Raw genomic sequence first — 24,393 nt, 5'->3', positions numbered from 1 at the left:
CGACTCAGGTGTGTGAATACTTATGTAAATGAGATATTTCTGTATTTAATTTTCATTCAAAGTGCAAAACATTCTAAAAACATGTTTTCACTTTGCCATTATGGGGTATTCTGTGTATATTTGTGCAGGAAAAATATATACATTTCATCCCGTTTTTTATTCAGTCTGTAACAACAATGTGGGAATAAATCAAGGGGTTTGAATACTTTCCGAAGTAACTGTATATATATATATATATATATAATATTCAGAATGAACTGTGGATGGAATGAAAAACATCCATATGTTAACAGAACCAGGCAGAGACAGGGCCTACACGCGTAGACTGAAGACACACTCTATGATAAAGCTAGTGTATGTGTGTGTGTGTGTGTGTGTGTGTGTGTGTGTGTGTGTGTGTGTGTGTGTGTGTGTGAGAGAGAGAGAGTGTGTAAGAGTGAAACTGAGATGGTTGGGGGGACTTTCAAAGATTTCAGCAGACACTGAAGCAACATGCGAGTCTGCACCACACAGGCCTCCCCTCAGTCACTCAGTAGCAGACTCATGCCCATGCCCAGCCACCTCCATGTGGGCAGCACCATGTCCCTGTGCCAGTGTTGTGCTTCCCGTATACCCAGGAATGGAGCATGAAAGCTGGGCTTGAATCAGAATGCACTCCCCCGCTCCTCCATAGAACAGCCCCATAAGAAGCCCTGGGCTAAGTTTGGCTGAAACCCCACCAGTAACTACACAGCTATACATTCACACAGCTGTGTCAGTAGTAGGATGTCAAGGGGTGGGTTATGTAATAAGAAAACATTGGGGATGGGGGAACGGGAAAAAAAGAACCCCTAGGGGCCCTCAACCTCATGCCAAACATAACACTTTCTCTAACACCCAGCTCCCTCCCTCACCCTCCTCCACCCCACCCTTCACCCAGCCCAGTCCTAAAAAGACCTGCAGCCCTCCCATGCCTCTGCATCCCAACTCATGCTTTCTGACAAGGGGGCTGTTTTGGTATTGCTTGGCCAGACGGAACAAAATGGAATGGAAAAAGGAGCGAAGGAGCTACAAACACAGGAAGCTGAAGCAGCTTTATGTTCCTGTGACACACATGGCTGGGCTCTCCGCAGCCCCACGGAGACACGACACGTGGGTTTGTGCCCATAGGCGACGTTGTTGCCGGTGATGTCTGGTGAGGACCTGCCTTACAACGTCGCCTACAAGCCCTCAGTCCAGCCTCTCTCAGCCTATTGCGAACAGTCTGAGCACTGATGGAGGGATTGTGCATTCCTGGTGTAACTCGGGCTGTTGTTGTTGCCATCCTGTACCTGTCCCGCAGGTGGGATGTTCGGCTGTACCGATCCTGTGCAGGTGTTGTTACACGTGGTCTGCCACTGCGAGGATCAGCTGTCCGACCTGTCTCTCTGTAGCGCTGTCTAAGGCGTCTCACAGTACGGACATTGCAATTTATTGCCCTGGCCACATCTGCAGTCCTCATGCCTCCTTGCAGCATGCCTAAGGCACGTTCACGCAGATGAGCAGGGACCCTGGGCATCTTTCTTTTGGTGTTTTTCAGAGTTTTTCAGATAGGCCTCTTTAGTGTCCTGTGTTTTCACAACTGTGACCTTAATTGCCTACCGTCTGCAAGCCGTTAATGTCTTAACGACCGTTCCACAAGTGCATGTTCATTAATTGTTTATGGTTCATTGAACAAGCATGGGAAACAGTGTTTAAACCCTTTACAATGAAGATCTGTGAGGTTATTTGGATTTTTACGAATTATCTTTGAAAGACAGGGTCCCGAAAAAGGGCTGTTTCTTTTTTTGCTGAGTTTATATGTGGTAGAGAAAACGGCACTCTGTTTGAATGCCTACTCTCTCTGTCCTCCTTCCTCCACCCCCTCTCTGTGATCATTATGCCCAGCCATTATTGCTTCTAATCAATTTAATTTGGGAAGTAGCGCTGATGTGGAGAGAGAGAGAGAGAGAGAGAGAGAGAAAAGAGAGTGAAAGAGAGAGAGAGAGAGAGAGAGAGAGAGAGAGAGAGAGAGAGAGAGAAAACAAGATGTCCCCGCTAACTCCTCTCTGCATGCAGAGGTGCCTGCCTGATGAGCCCCCAGGGCTCACCACAACACAGACCGCACCAATGATCGACCACACAGGCATCTGGTGCACAGATCTGTGGCTGTGTGCACAAGTGACTGCATGAATGTGTGTGGATGGGCTTTTCAGCCCTGGCACCAGAGGGAGTAGACTGGCGTTAGATAGCGTGGGTATAGGGCAGGAGGACTGATGGAGGGAGGAGGAGGTAGGAGGCACAGGCTGCATGGACATGGCTATGCTTTTTTATTGATATTCCTTCCTCCCCTCCCCCTCTCTCTCCCTTGGTGAAATTCTCCGCCTCCTCTGGCTGTGTTGGTATGGTTAGCAGCCTCTCACCATGGATCCCAGTACCTTGGAAATGCAGGGGATAAAGAGATCCCTGTCTTTTCATAGTCAATGCCGCCGTTCTGGACAGAGAGAATCCCATTCTCTGCGGTGTCCTGGGATGAAATCCGGCTCTGGCTGATCCCTCCCTCGCAGCACACCACTCGTAATAAATAAATGAAGCTCGGCTCGGAGCCTCTCTTTTTTGATTTCTGTTACTCTCTCGTGGTTCTGCCCTTTTCTCCATTCTGTTTATTTCTCTCGTTAGTCCTGTTTTGTCACTCCTCTTTTGCTCTATTTTACTACTCTTATCTCTCCCCCTGTTTCTCTCCCCGCATTGGGCGGCAGGTAGCCCAGTGCTTAGAGTGTTGGGCCAGTAACCGAAAGGTAGCTGGATCGAATCCCCAAGCTAACAAGGTAAAAATCTGTCAGTCTGCCCCTGAGCAAGGCAGTTAACCCACTGTTCCACGGGCGCCAAAGACGTGGAGGTTATGGCAGCCCCCCCCCGCACCTCTCTGATTCAGAGGGGTTGGGTTAAATGCGGAAGACACATTTCAGTTGAATGCTTTAAACTGCATTCAACACCCCTTTCCCTATGTGTATATGGAGCATAGGTGTGTGTGTGTAGGTGCATGCAGAGAGAGGATAGCGGGAGCATCTTCTCGTCTGTCTCTCTCTGAGCACGTCCCAGCACTGACATGCCCATCTCTCTCTGAGCACGTCCCAGCACTGACATGCCCGTCTCTCTCTGAGCACGTCCCAGCACTGACATGCCCGTCTCTCTCTGAGCACGTCCCAGCACTGACATGCCCGTCTCTCTCTGAGCACGTCCCAGCACTGACATGCCCGTCTCTCTCTGAGCACGTCCCAGCACTGACATGCCCGTCTCTCTCTGAGCACGTCCCAGCACTGACATGCCCGTCTCTCTCCCACTCTCTCTCTCTCTCTCTCTCCACACGAGAAGAAAAGCGTGAGACTCAGCCGTGATAGAGTAGAGTATGCCCTAGGGGTGTGACAGTTAAAAATGACAAGTGTGCCACTGGAGGGGAACAGGACAATTGGGTAATGAAATGGTCTGAGAGGCTGTGTGCCACAAGGTTCCTCAAGCTGAGGGATGGGCCCGGAGAAAAATGTAAACACTCTTAAAGTCATAGACAGAGCTATGGATGCAAGGACTGGCCATCCAATATGTATATAAAAAAAGAGATTTTTAAGCATGTTTTGAGGCTATGCAGAGTTTGTTTACATGTATAATGTTTACAAACATTGGTAAAACAAGCTTATATTTTGGGTTCTGATTGGACTTGACAATTGAACTAAGCTCATTTATATGTTATATTCTTCAAGAATGAACGGGTACATATATAAATCATAAATCCCAAAATGGATGTAGCAACTGCAGATCTCCCCTTTTAAGAACTGAGTCTGACACCTTTACTTTTGGTTTTGTTGTGAATATATAGGAGATAAATGAATGGGTTGAGGTTCAGGATATGATATCTCACTGATTCATGTCACTGACAGCTCGTGGAAACACGGTACAACAATATTAAACCATCGAGTAAATGGGAACAGAACAGCTTAATATAACAACAGTGATTATTATCACTTTGAAAGAACAGGCAGTAGAGTAAGACAGGCGAGAGAGAGAGATGGGCAGATGAGTGGATGGATGGATGGATGAGAGGAGAGCGTGTCAGAAGGCTGGGCACAGAGAGAGAGATGGGCAGATGAGTGGATGGATGGATGAGAGGAGAGCGTGTCAGAAGGCTGGGCACAGAGAGATGGGCAGATGAGTGGATGGATGGATGAGAGGAGAGCGTGTCAGAAGGCTGGGCACAGAGAGAGATGGTCAGATGAGTGGATGGATGGATGAGAGGAGAGCGTGTCAGAAGGCTGGGCACAGAGAGAGAGATGGGCAGATGAGTGGATGGATGGATGAGAGGAGAGCGTGTCAGAAGGCTGGGCACAGAGAGAGAGATGGGCAGATGAGTGGATGGATGGATGAGAGGAGAGCGTGTCAGAAGGCTGGGCACAGAGAGAGAGATGGACAGATGAGTGGATGGATGGATGAGAGGAGAGCGTGTCAGAAGGCTGGGCACAGAGAGAGAGATGGGCAGATGAGTGGATGGATGGATGAGAGGAGAGCGTGTCAGAAGGCTGGGCACAGAGAGAGAGAAAGGACCTCTGGCTGGAAACGTATTGTTGTTCACCGTTATTATTGTTGTTGTTCGTATCACGCCCAGGTGCTATTTATAACCCCTGGATGCCCCAGTTACACTACTGCTCAGAAGCAGCTCACTAATAATATCTTTCTCTCTTTCCCTCTCTTGTTTTGTTCTCCATGGCCTCTCGGGCTAGGGGGATTCTCAGCCACTGAACTGTGGTGGTGTGTGTGGTTTTATGGGCGTGTGCCTGTCAAGGGGGGGCTCTGCAGGAGGAATGGAGAAATGGGTGTGCCAATGTGTGCCATGGGGAACCAGAATGGTGATGGCATACTTTGTTGAGGGGACTTTTTAAGTGGAGCACAGAACATGAAGGGTAGGAAAATGTCTTTGTAGTGGGAAGTTGCTCTGTATTTAGACTTTATCCTCAAACTCTGAAAAAGTGTCCAGGGAAGCAGCTGTACTCAGCATTACAGTAGCTGTGTACTGTAGAAGTCAGTGCCAATCCAGTGGCAGATGATCTGGACAGTGGACAGATTTACAGCAGTACAGTACAGGCCATGGGACCGTCCAGGGTGGTGATGGTATAGTGCAGGCCATGGTACCATCCAGGGTGGTGATGGTGCAGTACAGTACAAGCCATGGTACCATCCAGGGTGGTGTGTTACAGTACACCCTACAGGCCATGGTACCATCCAGGGTGGTGATGGTACAGTACAGGCCATGGGACCATCCAGGGTGGTGATGGTATAGTACACCCTACAGGACATGGTACCATCCAGGGTGGTGATGGTATAGTATGCCCTACAGGCCATGGGACCATCCAGGGTGGTGATGGTACAGTACACCCTACAGGCCATGGTACCATCCAGGGTGGTGATGGTACAGTACACCCTACAGGCCATGGTACCATCCAGGGTGGTGATGGTATAGTACACCCTACAGGCCATGGGACTGTCCAGGGTGGTGATGGTACAGTACACCCTACAGGCCATGGTACCATCCAGGGTGGTGATGGTACAGTACACCCTACAGGCCATGGTACCATCCAGGGTGGTGATGGTATAGTACACCCTACAGGCCATGGGACTGTCCAGGGTGGTGATGGTACAGTACACCCTACAGGCCATGGGACTGTCCAGGGTGGTGATGGTACAGTACACCCTACAGGCCATGGGACTGTCCAGGGTGGTGATGGTGCAGTACACCCTACAGGCCATGGGACTGTCCAGGGTGGTGATGGTACAGTACACCCTACAAGCCATGGGACTGTCCAGGGTGGTGATGGTGCAGTACACCCTACAGGTCATGGGACTGTTCAGGGTGGTGATGGTACAGTACACCCTACAAGCCATGGGACTGTCCAGGGTGGTGATGGTACAGTACACCCTACAGGCCATGGTACCATCCAGGGTGGTGATGGTATAGTACACCCTACAGGCCATGGGACTGTCCAGGGTGGTGATGGTACAGTACACCCTACAGGCCATGGTACCATCCAGGGTGGTGATGGTACAGTACACCCTACAGGCCATGGTACCATCCAGGGTGGTGATGGTATAGTACACCCTACAGGCCATGGGACTGTCCAGGGTGGTGATGGTACAGTACACCCTACAGGCCATGGGACTGTCCAGGGTGGTGATGGTACAGTACACCCTACAGGCCATGGGACTGTCCAGGGTGGTGATGGTGCAGTACACCCTACAGGCCATGGGACTGTCCAGGGTGGTGATGGTACAGTACACCCTACAGGCCATGGGACTGTCCAGGGTGGTGATGGTACAGTACACCCTACAGGCCATGGGACTGTCCAGGGTGGTGATGGTGCAATACACCCTACAGGCCATGGGACTGTCCAGGGTGGTGATGGTACAGTACACCCTACAGGTCATGGGACTGTTCAGGGTGGTGATGGTACAGTACACCCTACAAGCCATGGGACTGTCCAGGGTGGTGATGGTACAGTACACCCTACAGGCCATGGGACTGTCCAGGGTGGTGATGGTACAGTACACCCTACAGGCCATGGGGCCATCTGGGGTGGTGATGGTACAGTACACCCTACAGGCCATGGGGCCATCTGGGGTGGTGATGGTACAGTACACCCTACAGGCCATGGGGCCATCTGGGGTGGTGATGGTGCAGTACACCCTACAAGCCATGGGACCATCTGGGGTGGTGATGGTACAGTACACCCTACAGGCCATGGGGCCATCTGGGGTGGTGATGGTGCAGTACACCCTACAGGCCATGGGGCCATCTGGGGTGGTGATGGTGCAGTACACCCTACAGGCCATGGGGCCATCTGGGGTGGTGATGGTACAGTACACCCTACAAGCCATGGGGCCATCTGGGGTGGTGATGGTACAGTACACCCTACAGGCCATGGGGCTGTCCGGGGTGGTGATGGTGCAGTACACCCTACAGGCCATGGGGCCATCTGGGGTGGTGATGGTACAGTACACCCTACAGGCCATGGGGCCATCTGGGGTGGTGATGGTACAGTACACCCTACAGGCCATGGGACTGTCCAGGGTGGTGATGTTGCAGTACACCCTACAGGCCATGGGACTGTCCAGGGTGGTGATGGTGCAGTACACCCTACAGGTCATGGGACTGTCCAGGGTGGTGATGGTGCAGTACACCCTACAGGCCATGGGATTGTCCAGGGTGGTGATGGTACAGTACACCCTACAGGCCATGGGACTGTCCAGGGTGGTGATGGTACAGTACACCCTACAGGCCGTGGGACTGTCCAGGGTGGTGATGGTACAGTACACCCTACAGGCCATGGGACTGTCCAGGGTGGTGATGGTGCAGTACACCCTACAGGCCATGGGACTGTCCAGGGTGGTGATGGTACAGTACACCCTACAGGCCATGGGACTGTCCAGGGTGGTGATGGTACAGTACACCCTACAGGCCATGGGACTGTCCAGGGTGGTGATGGTACAGTACACCCTACAGGCCATGGGACTGTCCAGGGTGGTGATGGTAAAGTACACCCTACAAGCCATGGGACTGTCCAGGGTGGTGATGGTACAGTACACCCTACAGGCCATGGGACTGTCCAGGGTGGTGATGGTACAGTACACCCTACAAGCCATGGGACTGTCCAGGGTGGTGATGGTGCAGTACACCCTACAGGCCATGGGACTGTCCAGGGTGGTGATGGTACAGTACACCCTACAAGCCATGGGACTGTCCAGGGTGGTGATGGTACAGTACACCCTACAGGTCATGGGACTGTCCAGGGTGGTGATGGTACAGTACACCCTACAGGCCATGGGACTGTCCAGGGTGGTGATGGTACAGTACACCCTACAGGCCATGGGGCCATCTGGGGTGGTGATGGTATAGTACACCCTACAGGCCATGGGGCCATCTGGGGTGGTGATGGTACAGTACACCCTACAGGCCATGGGGCCATCTGGGGTGGTGATGGTGCAGTACACCCTACAGGCCATGGGGCCATCTGGGGTGGTGATGGTGCAGTACACCCTACAAGCCATGGGACTGTCCAGGGTGGTGATGGTACAGTACACCCTACAGGCCATGGGGCCATCTGGGGTGGTGATGGTACAGTACACCCTACAAGCCATGGGGCCATCTGGGGTGGTGATGGTACAGTACACCCTACAGGCCATGGGGCCATCTGGGGTGGTGATGGTACAGTACACCCTACAAGCCATGGGGCCATCTGGGGTGGTGATGGTATAGTACACCCTACAGGCCATGGGGCTGTCCGGGGTGGTGATGGTGCAGTACACCCTACAGGCCATGGGGCTGTCCGGGGTGGTGATGGTGCAGTACACCCTACAGGCCATGGGGCCATCTGGGGTGGTGATGGTGCAGTACACCCTACAAGCCATGGGACTGTCCAGGGTGGTGATGGTACAGTACACCCTACAGGCCATGGGACCGTCCAGGGTGGTGATGGTGCAGTACACCCTACAAGCCATGGGATTGTCCAGGGTGGTGATGGTGCAGTACACCCTACAAGCCATGGGATTGTCCAGGGTGGTGATGGTACAGTACACCCTACAGGCCATGGGACTGTCCAGGGTGGTGATGGTACAGTACACCCTACAGGCCATGGGACTGTCCAGGGTGGTGATGGTACAGTACACCCTACAGGCCATGGGACCGTCCGGGGTGGTGATGGTGCAGTACACCCTACAGGCCATGGGATTGTCCAGGGTGGTGATGGTACAGTACACCCTACAGGCCATGGGACTGTCCAGGGTGGTGATGGTACAGTACACCCTACAGGCCATGGGACCGTCCAGGGTGGTGATGGTACAGTACACCCTACAGGCCATGGGACCGTCCGGGGTGGTGATGGTACAGTACACCCTACAGGCCATGGGACCGTCCGGGGTGGTGTGTTACAGAAAGCCCTGCAGCTGAAGATGAATAACATTGTTTTATTGTCCAAATGCACACAAGGTCCAATGGAAATTCAACTTCCGCTTTATCCTAACCCCTCTGACCTTGGCTTCCTGTACCCTATGAACAGTCCATTCACCTCTTGTGTTTGTGTTTGTCCAGGACTGGACTTCCATGTGGACCTTCACAGGATCGGGGCGAAGGAGGGCCTGAAGGGCCGTAAACTACAGAAAGCCATGGAGAGCTACGCCTGGAACATCACCGTCCTCAAGGTATGAGTGCAGTACATCAATCCATCCTAAAACACAGGAAGCTACAGAAAGCCATGGAGAGCTACGCCTGGAACATCACCGTCCTCAAGGTATGAGTACAGTACATCCATCCATCCTAAAACACAGGAATCTACAGAAAGCCATGGAGAGCTACGCCTGGAACATCACCGTCCTCAAGGTATGAGTACAGTACATCCATCCATCCTAAAACACAGGAAGCTACAGAAAGCCATGGAGAGCTACGCCTGGAACATCACCGTCCTCAAGGTATGAGTACAGTACATCCATCCATCCTAAAATGACAAGATACTGTACTATTAAAGACTAATGGATAGTGTACTGTATAGTGTACATCCACACACTTTGTCAACATAACACTAGCAATGTATGGCTAGTGCATCATTCGTTAGAAATACTGCCTCGGTCTGCATAACTTCACAAGGTTATTGATTTCCAACAACTTTCAGTAATTTACAGTGATGTTGCTGCTGTACTCTCCCAGGAGATTACATCAATTTGGCTAATTGGCACCTCCCTTCTTTGTAATCCTTAAATCTCTTAATTAAATGGTGCAGCTCTGGCCTACAGCTGTATCTGTGGGCTCAGCAGTAATTAACATGATAACACATCCCACATGAAAAAAATACTATAGTATACTATTTACATTTTACATTTTAGGAGGGGTCTTAGGAGAGGAGGAGGATTATTTAAGATACTGTTTGAAGAGGTAAGGTTTCAGATGTTATCAGAAGATAGGCAGGGACTCTGCTGTCCTAGCTTCAGTGGGAAGCTGGTTCCACCATTGCAGTGCCAGGACAGAGAAGAGCTTTGATTGGGCTGAGCGGGAGCTGCCCTCCTAGGGGTGGGAGGGACAAGAGACTAGAAGTGGCAGAACGTAGTACTTGGGTTGGGGTGTAGGGTTTGAGCATAGCCTGAAGTTAGGGAGTTGTAGTTCCTCTTGCTGTTCCTTAGGTAAGCACCATGGTCTTGCAGTGGAAGTGAGCTTAAACTGGAAGCCAGTGGAGTGTGCGGAGAAGCGGGGTGACATGAGAGAACTTGGGAAGGTTGAAAACCAGGTGGGCTGCAGTGTTCTGGATAAGTTGCAGGGGTTTGATGGCACAAGCGGGGAGCCCAGCCAAGGCCGAGTTGCAGTAGTCCAGAAGAGAGAGGACAAGTGCCTGGATTAGGAACTGCGCCGCTTCCTGTGTGAGGTAGGGTCGTGCTCTACGGATGTTGTAGAGAATGAACCTGCAGGAGCGGGTCACTGCTTTGATGTTTGCAGAGAACAACAGGTTGTTTTCCAGTGTCACACCAAGTTTCTTTGCACTCTGGGAGGGCGACACTGTGGAGTTGTCAATCGTGATGGAGAGGTCTTTGAGCGGGCAGGCCTTCCCCGGGAGGAAGAGCAGCTCCGTCTTGTTGAGGTTGAGCCTGAGGTGGTGGGCCCACATCCAAGTTGAGATATCTGCCAAGCACGCAGAGATGTGTGTCGCCACCTGGGTGTCAGTAGGGGGGATGGAGAAAAGTAGTTGAGTATCATCCGCATAGCAATGATAGGAGAGACCATGTTAGGATATGACGGAGCTGAGCGATTTGGTATATAGAGAAAAGAGGAGAGGGCCTAGAACTGAGCCCTGAGGGACACCAGTAGTGAGAATACGTTGGGCAGACACAGATCCTCTCCATGTCACCTGGTAGGAGCGGCCTGCAAGGTAGGATTCAATCCAAGAGTGGGCAGAGCCTGAGACGCCCAGCCCTGAGAGGGTGGAGAGGAGGATCTGATCATTCACAGTGTCGAATGCAGAGGATAGATGTAGGAGGATGAGAACAGAGCGAGTCAGATTTGGAAGTGCGAAAAGTCTCCATGACACAATGAAGAGTGGTCTCGGTTGAGTGACCCATCTTGAAGCCTGACTGGTTAGGGTCAAGAAGGTCGTTCTGAGAGAGATAACGAGAAAGTTGATCAGAGACAACACGCTCAAGTGTTTTGGAAAGAAAAGAAAGAAGGGATGCAGGTCTATAGGTTTTGATGCCAGATGTGTTGAGTGTTGGTTTCTTGAGGAGGCTAGCGACTCGGGCCATTTTGAAGTCAGAGGGTACACAGTCAGTGGTCAGGGATGAGTTGATGAGGAATGGGAGAAGGTCTCCAGAGATGGTCTGGCGAAGGGAGGAGGGGATGGGGTCGAGTATTCACTGTAGTATACTGTAGTATTTACAGTTAACTATAGTATAAATACTGTAGTAAAAGAAACCTGTAGTATATCCTATCTTAATTAATGTAGTGTTTTTGCGGATTTTAGTATACTGGAGTGTTTTTGTGGACTGTAGTAAACTGTAGTATTTACTGTAGTATTTTTGCTGACATTACTGTAGTATTTACCATAGTGTTTCTGTTTTGTTATCTTTGACATAGATGTGGGGCTTTCTCCTTCAGAAAACCTACTGGAGAAATACTAAAAGAGCACATTTTTCAGAACCTGTAGGTAGGTAGGACTGGGGTCTGAACAGATAGTTCAAAGCCTCTGCTCTATTCTATAACCTGTAGAGAACACAATATATGGTCAATACTTGGCATGTAGGATTCTCACTTATGGATGTGAGAATGGAATGGGTAGGGTATATGTAAATGAAATACTGTAGTATTTACCTCAGTTAAAAAAGTGTAGTGTTTTTGCTGACTGTACTGTTTTTGCAGACATTACTATAGTATTTACTACAGTGCTTTTTTTGCATATATAATACTATAGTATTTACTACAGTATTCTACAGTATACTACAACATGCTATAGTAAGTACTACACATGATCGAGGGATACTACAGTGTGTAGTATAGTATTCTACAGTATACTATGTTTTACTATAGAATTCTATAGTAAATACTGAAATATTCTGTACTAAACTGTAGTATTTTTTCATGTGGGATGATACCATCGCACACTATTGGTTAGCCAACATGCACAGTAGGCTCCACCCCTCTCCACCATCACCCCCTCTCCCGGGAGTTTTGGACCCAGCAGTGCTCTTAGGTGGTCCATTGGTGTCACGCTCTCCCCCGTTTTCTCTCCCCTCTTCATCTCACTCTCCTGTCCCCTCTCCCCTCTCTCTCTCTCTCTCTCTCTCTCTCTCTCTCTCTCCTCTTCATCTCACTCTCCTGTCCCCTTCTCTCTCCCTCTTCATCTCACTCTCCTGTCCCCTCTCTCCCTCTCTATTCTCTCTCTCTCTCTCTCTCTCTCTCTCTCTCTCTCTCTCTCTCCTCTCTCCCCTCTCCCCCTTCTCTCTCCCCTCTTCATCTCACTCTCCTGTCCCCTCCCTCCCCTCTATATTCTCTCTCTCTCACTCTTTCTCTCCTCTCTCTCCTCTCTCCCCTCTCTCCCTTCTCTGTCCTCTCTCCCCTGTCTCCTCACCTCTCCTCACCTCCTCTGACACAGGCCCACGATCATATAAAGCGGGGCCCAACGCCCTCGTTTCACAGCCTCAATGAATCATTACCTGTGGTAATAGCAGCACTGATAAAGCACTAAGCCTCGCCACCGTCTCGCCAAGACACAAATAAGGACATAGAGGGAATGTGTGATGTGTGTTTTCGATCTCACCTGGATGTAATTATTCAGGATTGAGTGAGAGAGGGAGGATGCAGCCAGAGAGAGAGGGAGGATGTGACCAGGGATAAATTACCAGGGAGAACCAGGGAGAACTCTGGGCTGCATCAAACAGGACCAGAAACAAAGTTAAAGAAAAAATGAAAAGGGATATAAGTGAGAATGGAAATAGAACGCTCAAAGGTAGTGCCAGCCACTAGACAAGGTTAAGAGTAGTTCTAGATGCACCTTCAAAAAGTCTGTTGCTCAACCTATTTGATTTGGACTCGTTGTTCTTCGGCAGCATATGTGGCTGGCAGTCTTATCTTAATTAAGCTTTAATTCACTCTATAGAACTGAAGGACGTAAGCACTTAAGAAGCCTAACGTGGACACCCAAAACCTAATGCCTTACCCCCTCCATTCCTCCACGCATCATCCTTCTCTCTCCTTCCTCCTTCCTCGTGTCTGTACGGTGAGTTATGGGTACAGGCTGCATGTCCGTATCTGCATAGCACAGCAAACACGGGCACATTAACAGCTAATCTCCCTCTCTTTATGGTGGTGAACATTTGGTATGAGGCAGTGTGGTCTGTGTGTCCAGGCAGGCAGTCACCTCTCAATGCAGCCCAACTCACTGGTTCCAATTCAGCCCAACTCACTGGTTCCAATTCAGCCCAACTCACTGGTTCCAATTCAGCCCAACTCACTGGTTCCAATTCAGCCCAACTCACTGGTTCCACATTCCTTTTATAGAAACGTAAGAAGCTGCAAAGACACTATGGGATTGTAGACACAACACCAGCAACACCAGCTAGCCTGATTCTCTAGATACAGTATTGTTCTTGACGCATAGTAACTTAGAAGTCACTGATTAAAGGACGGTCCACGTTGAAGTTCCTCCTGTAACCGGTCTCTTCTCTTTGCTTAGGGCTCTCTCCACAGCGAACCTATAGTTTCACTAAGTCCTCTGACCCATATGTTCACATCTGGAGGCAAATTGGAGGTTGCAATAAACCTTCCCAAAAATAAACAATTATAGTATCAGGTTAATGGACTGTGTTAAGGACGAGGAAGGAACAACTGTGATTGGTTCGGAGTTCTACAGTTGGAGATGTGTGATTGGTGGTTCTGTGTGCTGTGGAGCCTCAGCCTTGGCTAACCCCCAGTGAAACGCTGTGCAGGCCAGGCCAGCTGCGGGGGTGAGTGGACCCGTAGCCATGGTTGAGCTCAGCCCATTGTGATTTGGTTCCGGTACCACCAGCCAAGTCCCTTACTGGAACAGCATCACCAGCTTTGTGACTCACACAGGAACATTACATCATTTCTCAAACATCTGATTTATTCATGCTGTTGGAGTGGATTGTGTTCTGAGGCCCTTCATGTAGAAGACTTGTCGCTAAGCATTACCCTCATGTGAGAGGGGAACAAGAGGCATTTTGTCTAGGGTTGTACCCTCAACCCCCCTGAACTACACACCACTCTAACCTGTCTGCCCAGTGGCAATGGTAATAGACTGTAGTACAGACCGACAGACAAACAGACAGACACCCCCAGTACAGACAGGACATGTTCCCTGGTCCCCGCCTCAAACAGCATCGCCCCACAGGGACGCCTCTCAGGATCCCTTAGCCCGCTAACTGCTGACGACGGCAGGGTGGAATATGTGAGTATGGTGATGAGACTCAGAGAGCTTCAGAGACAACCAGAGTCAGAGAATAAGGGGACGGTTGCTGTTGAGGTGGGCTGTGAAGGGATGTGGTGGGTGGGATGGTGGTGGAGGACATGGAGAAAGAGACATACTGGGATAGTGATAGTGGTAAGGATGTAGAGAGAAGACAAGGAAGAGAAGAGGGGAGAAGAGAAGAGGGGAGTATTAAGGTTTAGAGTGAGGGTCTGTGTTTTTTTTTTAGGGACACAGGTTTTGAAGGGGCTGGTTTTGTTTTGTTGTTGAGGATGAAGCCCCAGAAACCCCTTTCTACTTCTTTCCAGTCTGAATGTCTACAGAGATGAATCCAGGCCCACAACATTACAGAATAGAGCCAGCAGGGCTGCAGTAGCCCATTCTTTCACTCAGAAACCAAGGCAGCCACGGAAACTGCCCTGATTGACTTTACAACGCCATAAAGCGGGATGCCTGCCCTGACCACTTCCTCCCCATCTGGCCCAGTTTCATCTCTGGCGTGTTCCTAAATGAAGAGGACGATGATGATGGTGTGGGATCACTTATCGACAGATTACTTTTGAAGGGGCTCTGAGGAACCGCAGAGAATTCCTCCAACCACACTGCAGAATGGATGTAGGCTGCCATCTGCTGGCTAAAATAATGTAGTGCATTCAATTGTATTTGTCACATGCTTTGCAAACAACAGGTGTAGACTAACAGTGAAATGCTTACTTATGGATCCTTTTTCAAAAATGAGTTAAAGATTTTTAAAAACAGAAATAGTGACACGAGGAATAAATACACAGTTAATAACGCATAACAATGACTAGTAAAAATAACAAGGCTATATACAGGGAGTACCAATACTGAGTTGATGTGCAGGGCACGAGGTAATTGAGGTAGCTATATACATATATGTAGGGTTAAAGTGACTAGGCAGCAGTAGTAGCAGCAGTGGGTATCCATTTGATTGGCTATTTAGCAGTCTTGTTTCGCAGTCTTGTTTAGCAGTCTTATGGCTTGGGGGTAAAAGCTACTTAGGGTCCTGTTGGTTCTAGACTTGGTGCACTGGTACCGCTTGCCGTGCGGTAGCAGAGAGAACTATCTATGGCTTGGGTGGCTGGAGTCTGCAAAATGTTTGGGCCTTCCTCTGACAACGTCTGATATAGAGGGCATTACTAAAACACATGAGTGACAGCATTCTCTCTCTCTTTCTCATTTGTCTCTCTCTTTCTTGTCTCTCTCTGTCAGGGTCAGGCGGACCTCCTGAAGCACGCTAAGAGTGAGGCTTTGGACACTCTGCGTCAGATCCACTGTGCCACCCAGTCCTGTGGCCTGAGCAAGAACGGAGCTACCTCCCCTCAGCTCCAACACTATCCACTGCAAGCGCAGTCCCAGACCCAACCCCAACCCCAGGCTCAGCCTCTGTCCCAACACCTGGCTGAACCCCAGCCCGAGGCCCAACCACAGCTCCAGGCCCAACCACAGCTCCAGGCCCAGCTCCATACTCAACACCATCCCCTGACTCAGCGCCCGTCTCTGCCTCCCCTCCCACCACAGCCCCCGCAGTATAGGGCAGCAGGCTCTCACGATGCCATCTCTGAGAACGAGACGGCCAGCGATGGTTCCTGCTGACCAGTTGCCTGTACCCGCAGTGGAGTCCAGCCAAAGAGAGACAGGGAGAGGAGAATAGAAAGAGAGAGGGAGCTTGAGAAGCAGAGAGGAGAAGAGCAAAGAACATGGATGGTTCCTTTAACACCCCCGAAGATGGACAGGCAGAGTGAGATAGAAAGGAAAAAAGAGGAGAGGGAAAAGGAGAGAATGAAGGAGATGGAGGAGGAGAGAATGAAGGAGATGGAGAAGGAGAGAATGAAGGAGATGCAGAAGGAAAAAGAGCAGGAAAGGGAGAGGGGGAGAGATGGTGAGAGGGAGAAGGAAAGGGAGAGGGGGAGAGATGGTGAGAGGGAGAAGGAAAGGGAGAGGGGGAGAGATGGTGAGAGGGAAAGAGCAGAAGAGAAACAGCAAATAGAGCAAGGAACGGGGAAGAAAACTCGCCGTAAAAGACAAGAGACACAAGTTTGAAAATTTATTGTTTTAGAGACAAAGAAGAAATGTCTCTATCAGCTCTCTCTCCTGTCCTATTTATCTCTCTTGGATTCGAAAGGGCGAATAACACCCATATTAGCGAGTTCAGTCAGTCTCTCAGTCTCTCAATCGTTGAGTCAGTCAGTCTGTCAGGAGAGTCTTGCTGTCTTCCTCTGGGCAGTGCCAGCACTGCTGGCCCTGCGGGTACAGGCACCTTACAATGGCATTTCATACCGCACAAGTTCGCCTTTGGATTCCCCTAGGATACCCATAGCATGTCCAGGACCCTTTCCTTCTCTATCTTCTCCCTTATGTTTACTCCATATCCCTGTAGATCTGCCCTTCCCATGCGTCATCCTGAGCTTCAACCCTTTTGCCCTTCTCGCCGAGGAGGAGGCCTGCCGTTTTAAATGCACAACGTAGAGCAGCTCACACGGACTCTGAGCTCTGTAGGGATCCTAGCTAGAGGACCATTACTGCACAAACGAACTAGAATAGAGCTCACCAGCCTGTTTTAACTGGAGCAGTCTGTTGACCCCATCTGCGCTGAAGAGACTAAAGGACTCGATAGCTCAAAGATCACAAGAGAAACATTGACCTGGGGCAGATTCCCGCTGTCAATCAAACACACACCTAACCTAAAAGAGAAACTATGAATCTATATAGATGTGTACTGTATGTATGTACAAGTAATGAAGAGACCCTTTACATGTATCTCTGATAATTCTCCCTGAAACAAAATATCCCATTGATATGATTGTTATAATTGATGTTAGTTATATTCGTATTACAATTATTTTATATACAGTACATTGCTTCTACATATACAGTGACTTGATACCTGTTGTTCTGTGCTGCAGATCAAGACAGGTGGTGTGGAATGTTGGGTGTAGGGGTTAGAGGTCAGGGTGGGTTTGGGTTGGGGGTCATCATTCCAAAAAATTGGGTCAAACAATAACCTGACTTGTGTTTCACTGCAAAGTGGTGTGGTTCTGTATGAGCTCCTTAAAATGGCCCATTAAAACTGGATTCATTGTTTTCCTGCCTCCTATTCTTCAATTCTTCCACTTTGTCATTGTCTTTATGCTGGCAGCCTACCTGACATGAATATGTAGGCTTCCTTCTGCAGGAAAAGAATGGGGAATATATTGTATGAAGCAATTCTGGGGCAACTCCAGAAGGTGGCGACAAATAGTAGGTAAAAGGTTATGAGAGACAGTGTCTGTGAGGGAAATGGGCATGAGGGATTCACCCTTCTGCTAAAGTCAGGTACTATACCTCATCTCTGTACCCCACACATACAGTGCCTTGCAAAAGTATTCATCCCCTTGGTGTTTTTCCTGTTTTGTTGCATTACAACCTGTAATTTAAATGGATATTTATTTGGATTTCATGTAATGGACGAAATATTCCAAATTGGTGAAGTGAAATGAAGAAAAGAAAATGTTTTTAAAAATTCAAAAAAATAAAAAACTGTAAAATGATGGGTGCATATGTATTCACCCCCTCTGCTATGAAGTCCCTAAATAAGATCTGGTGCAACCAATTGCCTTTAGAAGTCACATATTTAGTTAAATAAAGTCCAGCTGTGTACAATCTAAGTGTCACACGATCTCAGTATATATACAGTTGAAGTCAGAAGTTTACATACACTTAGGTTGGAGTCATTAATACTCGTTTTTCAACCACTCCACAAATTTCTTGTTAACAAACTATAGTTTTGGTAAGTTGGTAAGGACATCTACTTTGTGCATGACACAAGTAATTTTTTTTTTTCCAACAATTGTTTACAGACAGATTATTTCACTTATAGTTCACTGTATCACAATTCAAGTGGGTCAGAAGTTTACATACACTAAGTTGACTGTGCCTTTAAACAGCTTGGAAAATTCTAGAAAATTATGTCATGGCTTTAGAAACTTCTGATTGACATCATTTGAGTCAATTGGAGGTGTACCTGTGGATGTATTTCAAGGCCTAGCTTCAAACTCAGTGCCTCTTTGCTTGACATCATGGGAAAATCAAAAGAAATCAGCCAAGACCTCAGAAAAATAATTGTAGACCTCCACAAGTCTGGTTCATCCTTGGGAGCAATTTCTAAATGCCTGAAGGTACCACGTTCATCTGTACAAACAATAGTACGCAAGTATAAACACCATGGGACCATGCAGCCATCATACCGCTCAGGAAGGAGACGCGTTCTGTCTCCTAGACATGAACGTACTTTGGTGCGAAAAGTGCAAATCAATCCCAGAATAACAGCAAAGGACCTTGTGAAGATGCTGGTGGAAACAGGTACAAAAGTATCTATATTGACAGTAAAATGAGTCCTACATTGACATAACCTAAAAGGCCACTCAGCAAGGAAGAAGCCACTGCTCCAAAACCGCCATAAAAAAGACAGACTACGGTTTGCAACTGCACATGGCGACAAAGATCGTACTTTTTGGAGAAATGTCCTCTGGTCTGATGAAACAAAAATATAACTTTGACCATCATGACCATTGCTATGTTTGGAGGAAAAGGGGGAGGCTTGCAAGCCGAAGAACACCATCCCAACCGTGAAGCACGGGGATGGCAGCATCATGTTGTGGGGATGCTTTGCTGCAATAGGGACTGGTACACTTCACAAAATAGATGGCATCATGAGGTGGGAAAATTGTGTGGATATATTGAAGCAACATCTCACGACATCAGTTAAAGTTAAAGCTTGGTTGCAAATGGGTCTTCCAAATAGACAATGACCCAAAGCATACTTCCAAAGTTGTGGCAAAATGGCTTAAGGACAACAAAGTCAAGGTATCGGAGTGGCCATCACAAAGCCCTGACCTCAATCCTATAGAAAATTTGTGGGCAGAACTGAAAAAGTATGTGCGAGCAAGGAGGCCTACAAACCTGACTCAGCTACACCAGCTCTGTCAGGAGGAATGGGCCAAAATTCACCCAACTTATTGTGGGAAGCTTGTGGAAGGCTACCCGAAACGTTTGACCCAAGTTAAACAATTTAAAGGCAATGCTACCAAATACTAATTGAGTGTATGTAAACTTCTGACCAACTGGGAATGTGATGAAAGAATTAAAAGCTGAAATAAATCATTCTCTCTACTATTATTCTGACATTTCACATTCTTAAAATAAAGTGGTGATCCTAACTGACCTAAGACAGGGGATTTTTACTAGGATTAAATGTCAGGAATTGTGAAAAACTGAGTTTAAATGTATTTGGCTAAGGTGTATGTAAACTTCCGACTTCAACTGTACACCTGTTCTGAAAGGCCCCAGAGTCTGCAACACCACCAAGCAATTGACACCATGAAGACCAAGGAGCTCTCCAAACAGGTCAGAGACAAAATTGTGTACAAGTATAGATCAGGGTTGAGTTATAAAAAACATCCCACGGAGCACCATTAAATCCATTATTTAAAAAATGGAAAGAATATGGCACCACAACAAACCTGCCAAGAGAGGGCCGCCCACCAAAACTCACAGACCAGGCAAGGAGAGCATTAATCCGAGAGGCAACTAAGAGACCAAAGATAACCCTGAAGGAGCTGCAAAGCTCAACAGTGAAGATTGGAGTATCTGTCCATAGGACCACTATAAGCCGTACACTACACAGTGCTGGGCTTTACGGAAGAGTGGACAGAAAAAAAGCCATTGCTTCACATTTCCACAAACTTCAAAGTACTTGCTTCAGGGCCTGAGTCACAGGCAGTTAGATTTGGATATGTCATTTTAGGTGAAAAAAAAATAAAAAAGGTAAAATAAAAAAATACGCAAACAAGTTTGGTGTTCGCCAAAAGGCATGTAGGAGAGTCCCCAAGCATACAGAAGAAAGTTCTCTGGTCAGATGAGACTAAAATGTAGCTTTTTGGTCATCAAGGAAAACGCTATATCTGGCACAAACCACAGCTGTGAATGTGTGCACATGCATATGGCCGGTGTTCTGCATATGGCCGGTGTTCTGCATATGGACGGTGTTCTGCATATGGCCGGTGTTCTGCATATGGCCGGTGTTCTGCATATGGACGGTGTTCTGCATATGGACGTTGTTCTGCATATGGCCGGTGTTCTGCATATGGACGGTGTTCTGCATATGGCCGGTGTTCTGCATATGGACGGTGTTCTGCATATGGACGTTGTTCTGCATATGGCCGGTGTTCTGCATATGACCTCAGAGCCCCCGGATAACCCCTCCCCCTCTCATTCTCACTATGTGTTCCCGGGACCTCAGAGCCCCCCCGGATAACCCCACCTCAATCTCACTATGTGTTCTGGGACGTCCAGATTTACAAATTAAGCACTGCCCAACGCTCTAACCCCTAGGCTACCTGCCGCTCTATAGGGAAAGGGAAAGGGGAACAAGGTGCCTCTACCACCAATGATCAATAGCTAGAGGGATAAAACAACAAACACACTGTTCTAGGTGTGTCAGTCTTCCCGGAGCGACACATGTCATATTTAATACAATAGAGAGAATGATCATTAGCCCTCATTAGGACTGTTAGGTGACCCTCTAATTACAGACCATTTCAGTCAGTCAGCTTCTAAAGGTTATCAGGGATGGTTCTTTGTGTTCCCTCATACCTTTGATGAGACCATGTCTATTGCTGCAGCTAATTAACCATGTCTCCGTCACCACTAATCATAGCGCTATGTCCTAACGAAGCTCACCGCCGCCCTGACATAATAGCATTCCACTACTTTATTCAAAACCCGGGAAATATCCTAGAGATGGTCTGTGGCAGGATCAGAGTCATTAAGGACTTCTGATAGACCCATCAAATGAGCAAACGAGTCAAACGTTACAACAGAAAATGAGCATTGATGGACAGTCTTTTTGTTGATGTCCCCGTCGACTGGACTAAAGATATCTTAATGACGTCCATGGAGGGTGTACATGAGACGACATAGGGCCTTATAAAAGGAGACTGGCTTCAGAGAGAGGTGAGAGTAGAAGTGGACCCCACAGCCTTTGGCAGAACATGCGTTTCGACACAAAGCATCTTACTACAGCCCCAGGGATGGACACAGCATGCTCAACCACCAAGGTAGGATTGACGATGTAACACAGCTTTAATTACAGATGTTTTTACTGTGGAATCATTTAAGCTGCCATTATGGTCCTCAGACAAAGGTCATGTAGGCACAAAAGGGGATGTTCAGAAAAGTACATCAGGTATTGTTTTTCTGGATGCTTTTAAATATGAATGGTAATGCTCACTGTTTTTAGAATGGAGATGGAACACCACTATTTGCACTTAGCGTGTCAGTCACTGCCCTGATATTTTCATGGGTTTGAATCCCTTTCAGTCTATTGAATAGGGTTTTTGGTAATGGGTGAAAGGGTATTAAGCAATATCATAATCTTTCAAAAATAGCAAGACCTTGTCTGAAGAAAACATGCAAAAACTGATAGTTGTTAGCAGACATGACTAAAAGCTTTCTGAAATTGTCCTCAATTAATATTCCTGAGTACATTTTAGCCTTCATTTTTTATATTAACCATGAAGTTATGTTAACATAGGCCTATGCACCTATCTCTCTCTCTCTCTCTCTCTCTCTCTCTTTCTCTCTCTTTCTCTCTCTCTCTCTCTCTCTCTCTCTCTCTCTCTTTCTCTCTTTCTCTCTCTCTCTTTCTCACTTTCTCTCTCTCTCTCTTTCTCTCTCTCTCTCGCTCTCTCGCTCTCTCTGTCTCACTCTCTCATGAAGTTCTAACACTGAAATACTGTATCTGCTTTTACTGACAGAAACTCAAGGTTCTCATCTTGTTGCTACTCGTCTCTCATCTGGCCTGTGACGCTCAGGGGGTTGCCAACTGTTGCAAACAGAAATCCCACTCCTGCCGTCTTTACGTCCTGCTCTGTCGCTCAGGTAATGGGATGGGGACAAGGGGACCCCTCACTGATGACGCAGCCGCTGGAATCCTCACACTCAGTAAACGGAAAGAAACTGATGAACGTCGCTTCCAGAACCGGTTGAATCAGCTACTCCACGGGTCACGGAACCAAGCGGAGGGAATCTTGACAATGGGGAAGAGGACCGAAGACACAGCAGAACCGCTCATGTGCTTGTTTCCCATTTTAGAGACGACCCCCACTACCACGGCCCAGTTGGTTTTACAACTACCATTCAAGTGATTCATCTGGAAAACATCAATGTTGATGCATCATTTTTGAGGGACTGCGTCAAACATGGACTAATGAAAAATATATGAAAACATGGGTTTTGGGTAAAATATTCCTTTAAGATTGAATTTGTTTGTGGGGTAGGTGTTAGTAATTCTGGTAGTATTGTTGTAAATATTGTATATGATCTCATTGGTGTAATAAAATGTGATAATGGTCACGTGTAGCACCGTTGTATTTGCTTCCCTTCTGTCTCTTTGTATTTTAGGTGATGGAAAAGTAAATATGAAGAAAGTGACTGTCTTGAGGGTTGAGTCATCTAGTTGTGTCTATGTTATGGCATCACAACACTGGCATCACTATAGCCAATAGCCCCAACCAACCCAAATCATTAACCCCTCAATCAGCCATGAGTACATGTCTGGATGGGTAGGTGTGTTTGTTCAAGTGAGTGTATGTTCCAGAAATGTACTTTTCCCAGAAAGACCTTGGTTTCTGTGAAAGCTGGTGGTCTGCTGTATTTTCCATCTCTCTTTCATTCTAACCTGCCCTCCCTCTCCAAACTGACTCCATGATTCTTCCTCTTTCACAACTTTTCTCATGGGGGCAGCATGGAGCTGCTTCAAGGCTCAAGTCTGAATGGATCTCTGTGTTACTCAGAGGCCACATATATATACAGCCAAAGATCGAGGTCAAGACCCACTGTATTTCTCCATCATTGCATTACATTCTCTTGCCACATTTTTTGTCCCAATCTTCTCACCTTGTAGCTTCTTTTTAAATGTTTGTACTTTATATATAGGTAATAACTGAAAAACATAATTTCAACCATTGTTAAGTAAGTAAAGTCTCAGGCTATTCCGCAGTCTTGTTTGTGTGTTCTTCATGCGTACAGTACTTCCATCCACTCACCTGGTCACAAACACACCAACAATTCACAATGCCATATTGACAGAAATTCACCAACACGCACTCACCGTGCCATGTTTTCTCTCGGTTAAGTGTCAGATTGCCTGGTAGGTATAGAGGAGGTGCTAATTTGAACAGGTGATTAAGAGAGAGAGGGAGTCTGTCTGGGATACAGTTCTATATTCATATACTCATGCAGTACCAAGCTACCCCGCTAGCACATTTGGTTCCTTCTATATTGTTGGAATGTACGTTTTTGGTTTCCCATTGGTTCTGGGAACGAAGCCATAATTTTCTTGACTGTTAAAACTGAACGTTTTTTGGGGGTTCTGGGAATGAACATTTTTAGGTTTTCCTGGGAGGTTTTATTAACATTCTGAGAATTAAATGTAAAGATTTATTTTGAGTTTTTTTTTGTATAACTTCCTCAACTTTCACTGACTGTTCCAATAAGACTTTTAATAACACTGATAGTTTAGGTTAGTTGTTCTGATCTCCAAGCACAGATAGGACATATGGAAATGAATTTGCTTAGCATTAATCATGCAAACACATTTCTTTTTTATTGTGGCACGGCATCAGTGGGATTTGAACCTATGAGCTTCTATCCAGGACGGAGCTAGCATGCCATGTTTTTTCCAGTCATACAAAGCTGTTCATTTTAGTCTATTCAAACAGATTGCATTTCAAAGGAAACAAGCACTCCTTAAGATCAGGTGTGGACAATTAGTGGTCGCAGCCAACACACCTGAACACACTTAACAAGATAGAGGATAGAGAGACCCCTTGTT

At 47.6% G+C, this 24,393-nt stretch overlaps 1 protein-coding gene and 1 non-coding gene across 2 annotated transcripts in view; one reads left to right on the top strand and one right to left on the bottom strand.

Moving 5' to 3' along the window:
* LOC115110280 (inactive phospholipase C-like protein 2) overlaps window positions 1–17,603 on the top strand; it is a 91,141-nt gene extending 73,538 nt beyond the window's left edge. The window contains exons 5-6 of the mRNA XM_029635786.2: window positions 9,128–9,237; window positions 15,732–17,603. Of these exons, the coding sequence (XP_029491646.1) occupies window positions 9,128–9,237; window positions 15,732–16,115 (494 nt within the window). The 3' untranslated portion in view covers window positions 16,116–17,603. The remainder of the gene's footprint in view (window positions 1–9,127; window positions 9,238–15,731) is intronic.
* Window positions 11,654–11,706, bottom strand: LOC115110951 (U7 small nuclear RNA). The gene has a single exon (XR_003860711.1). It is a non-coding gene; the product is annotated as a U7 small nuclear RNA (small nuclear RNA).
* Window positions 17,604–24,393: the final 6,790 nt, after the last annotated feature.

This window comes from Oncorhynchus nerka, linkage group LG26, assembly GCF_034236695.1.
Source record: "Oncorhynchus nerka isolate Pitt River linkage group LG26, Oner_Uvic_2.0, whole genome shotgun sequence".
In the NCBI taxonomy this organism is placed as follows: domain Eukaryota; kingdom Metazoa; phylum Chordata; class Actinopteri; order Salmoniformes; family Salmonidae; genus Oncorhynchus; species Oncorhynchus nerka.
This window is presented reverse-complemented; position numbering and strand designations above follow the sequence as displayed.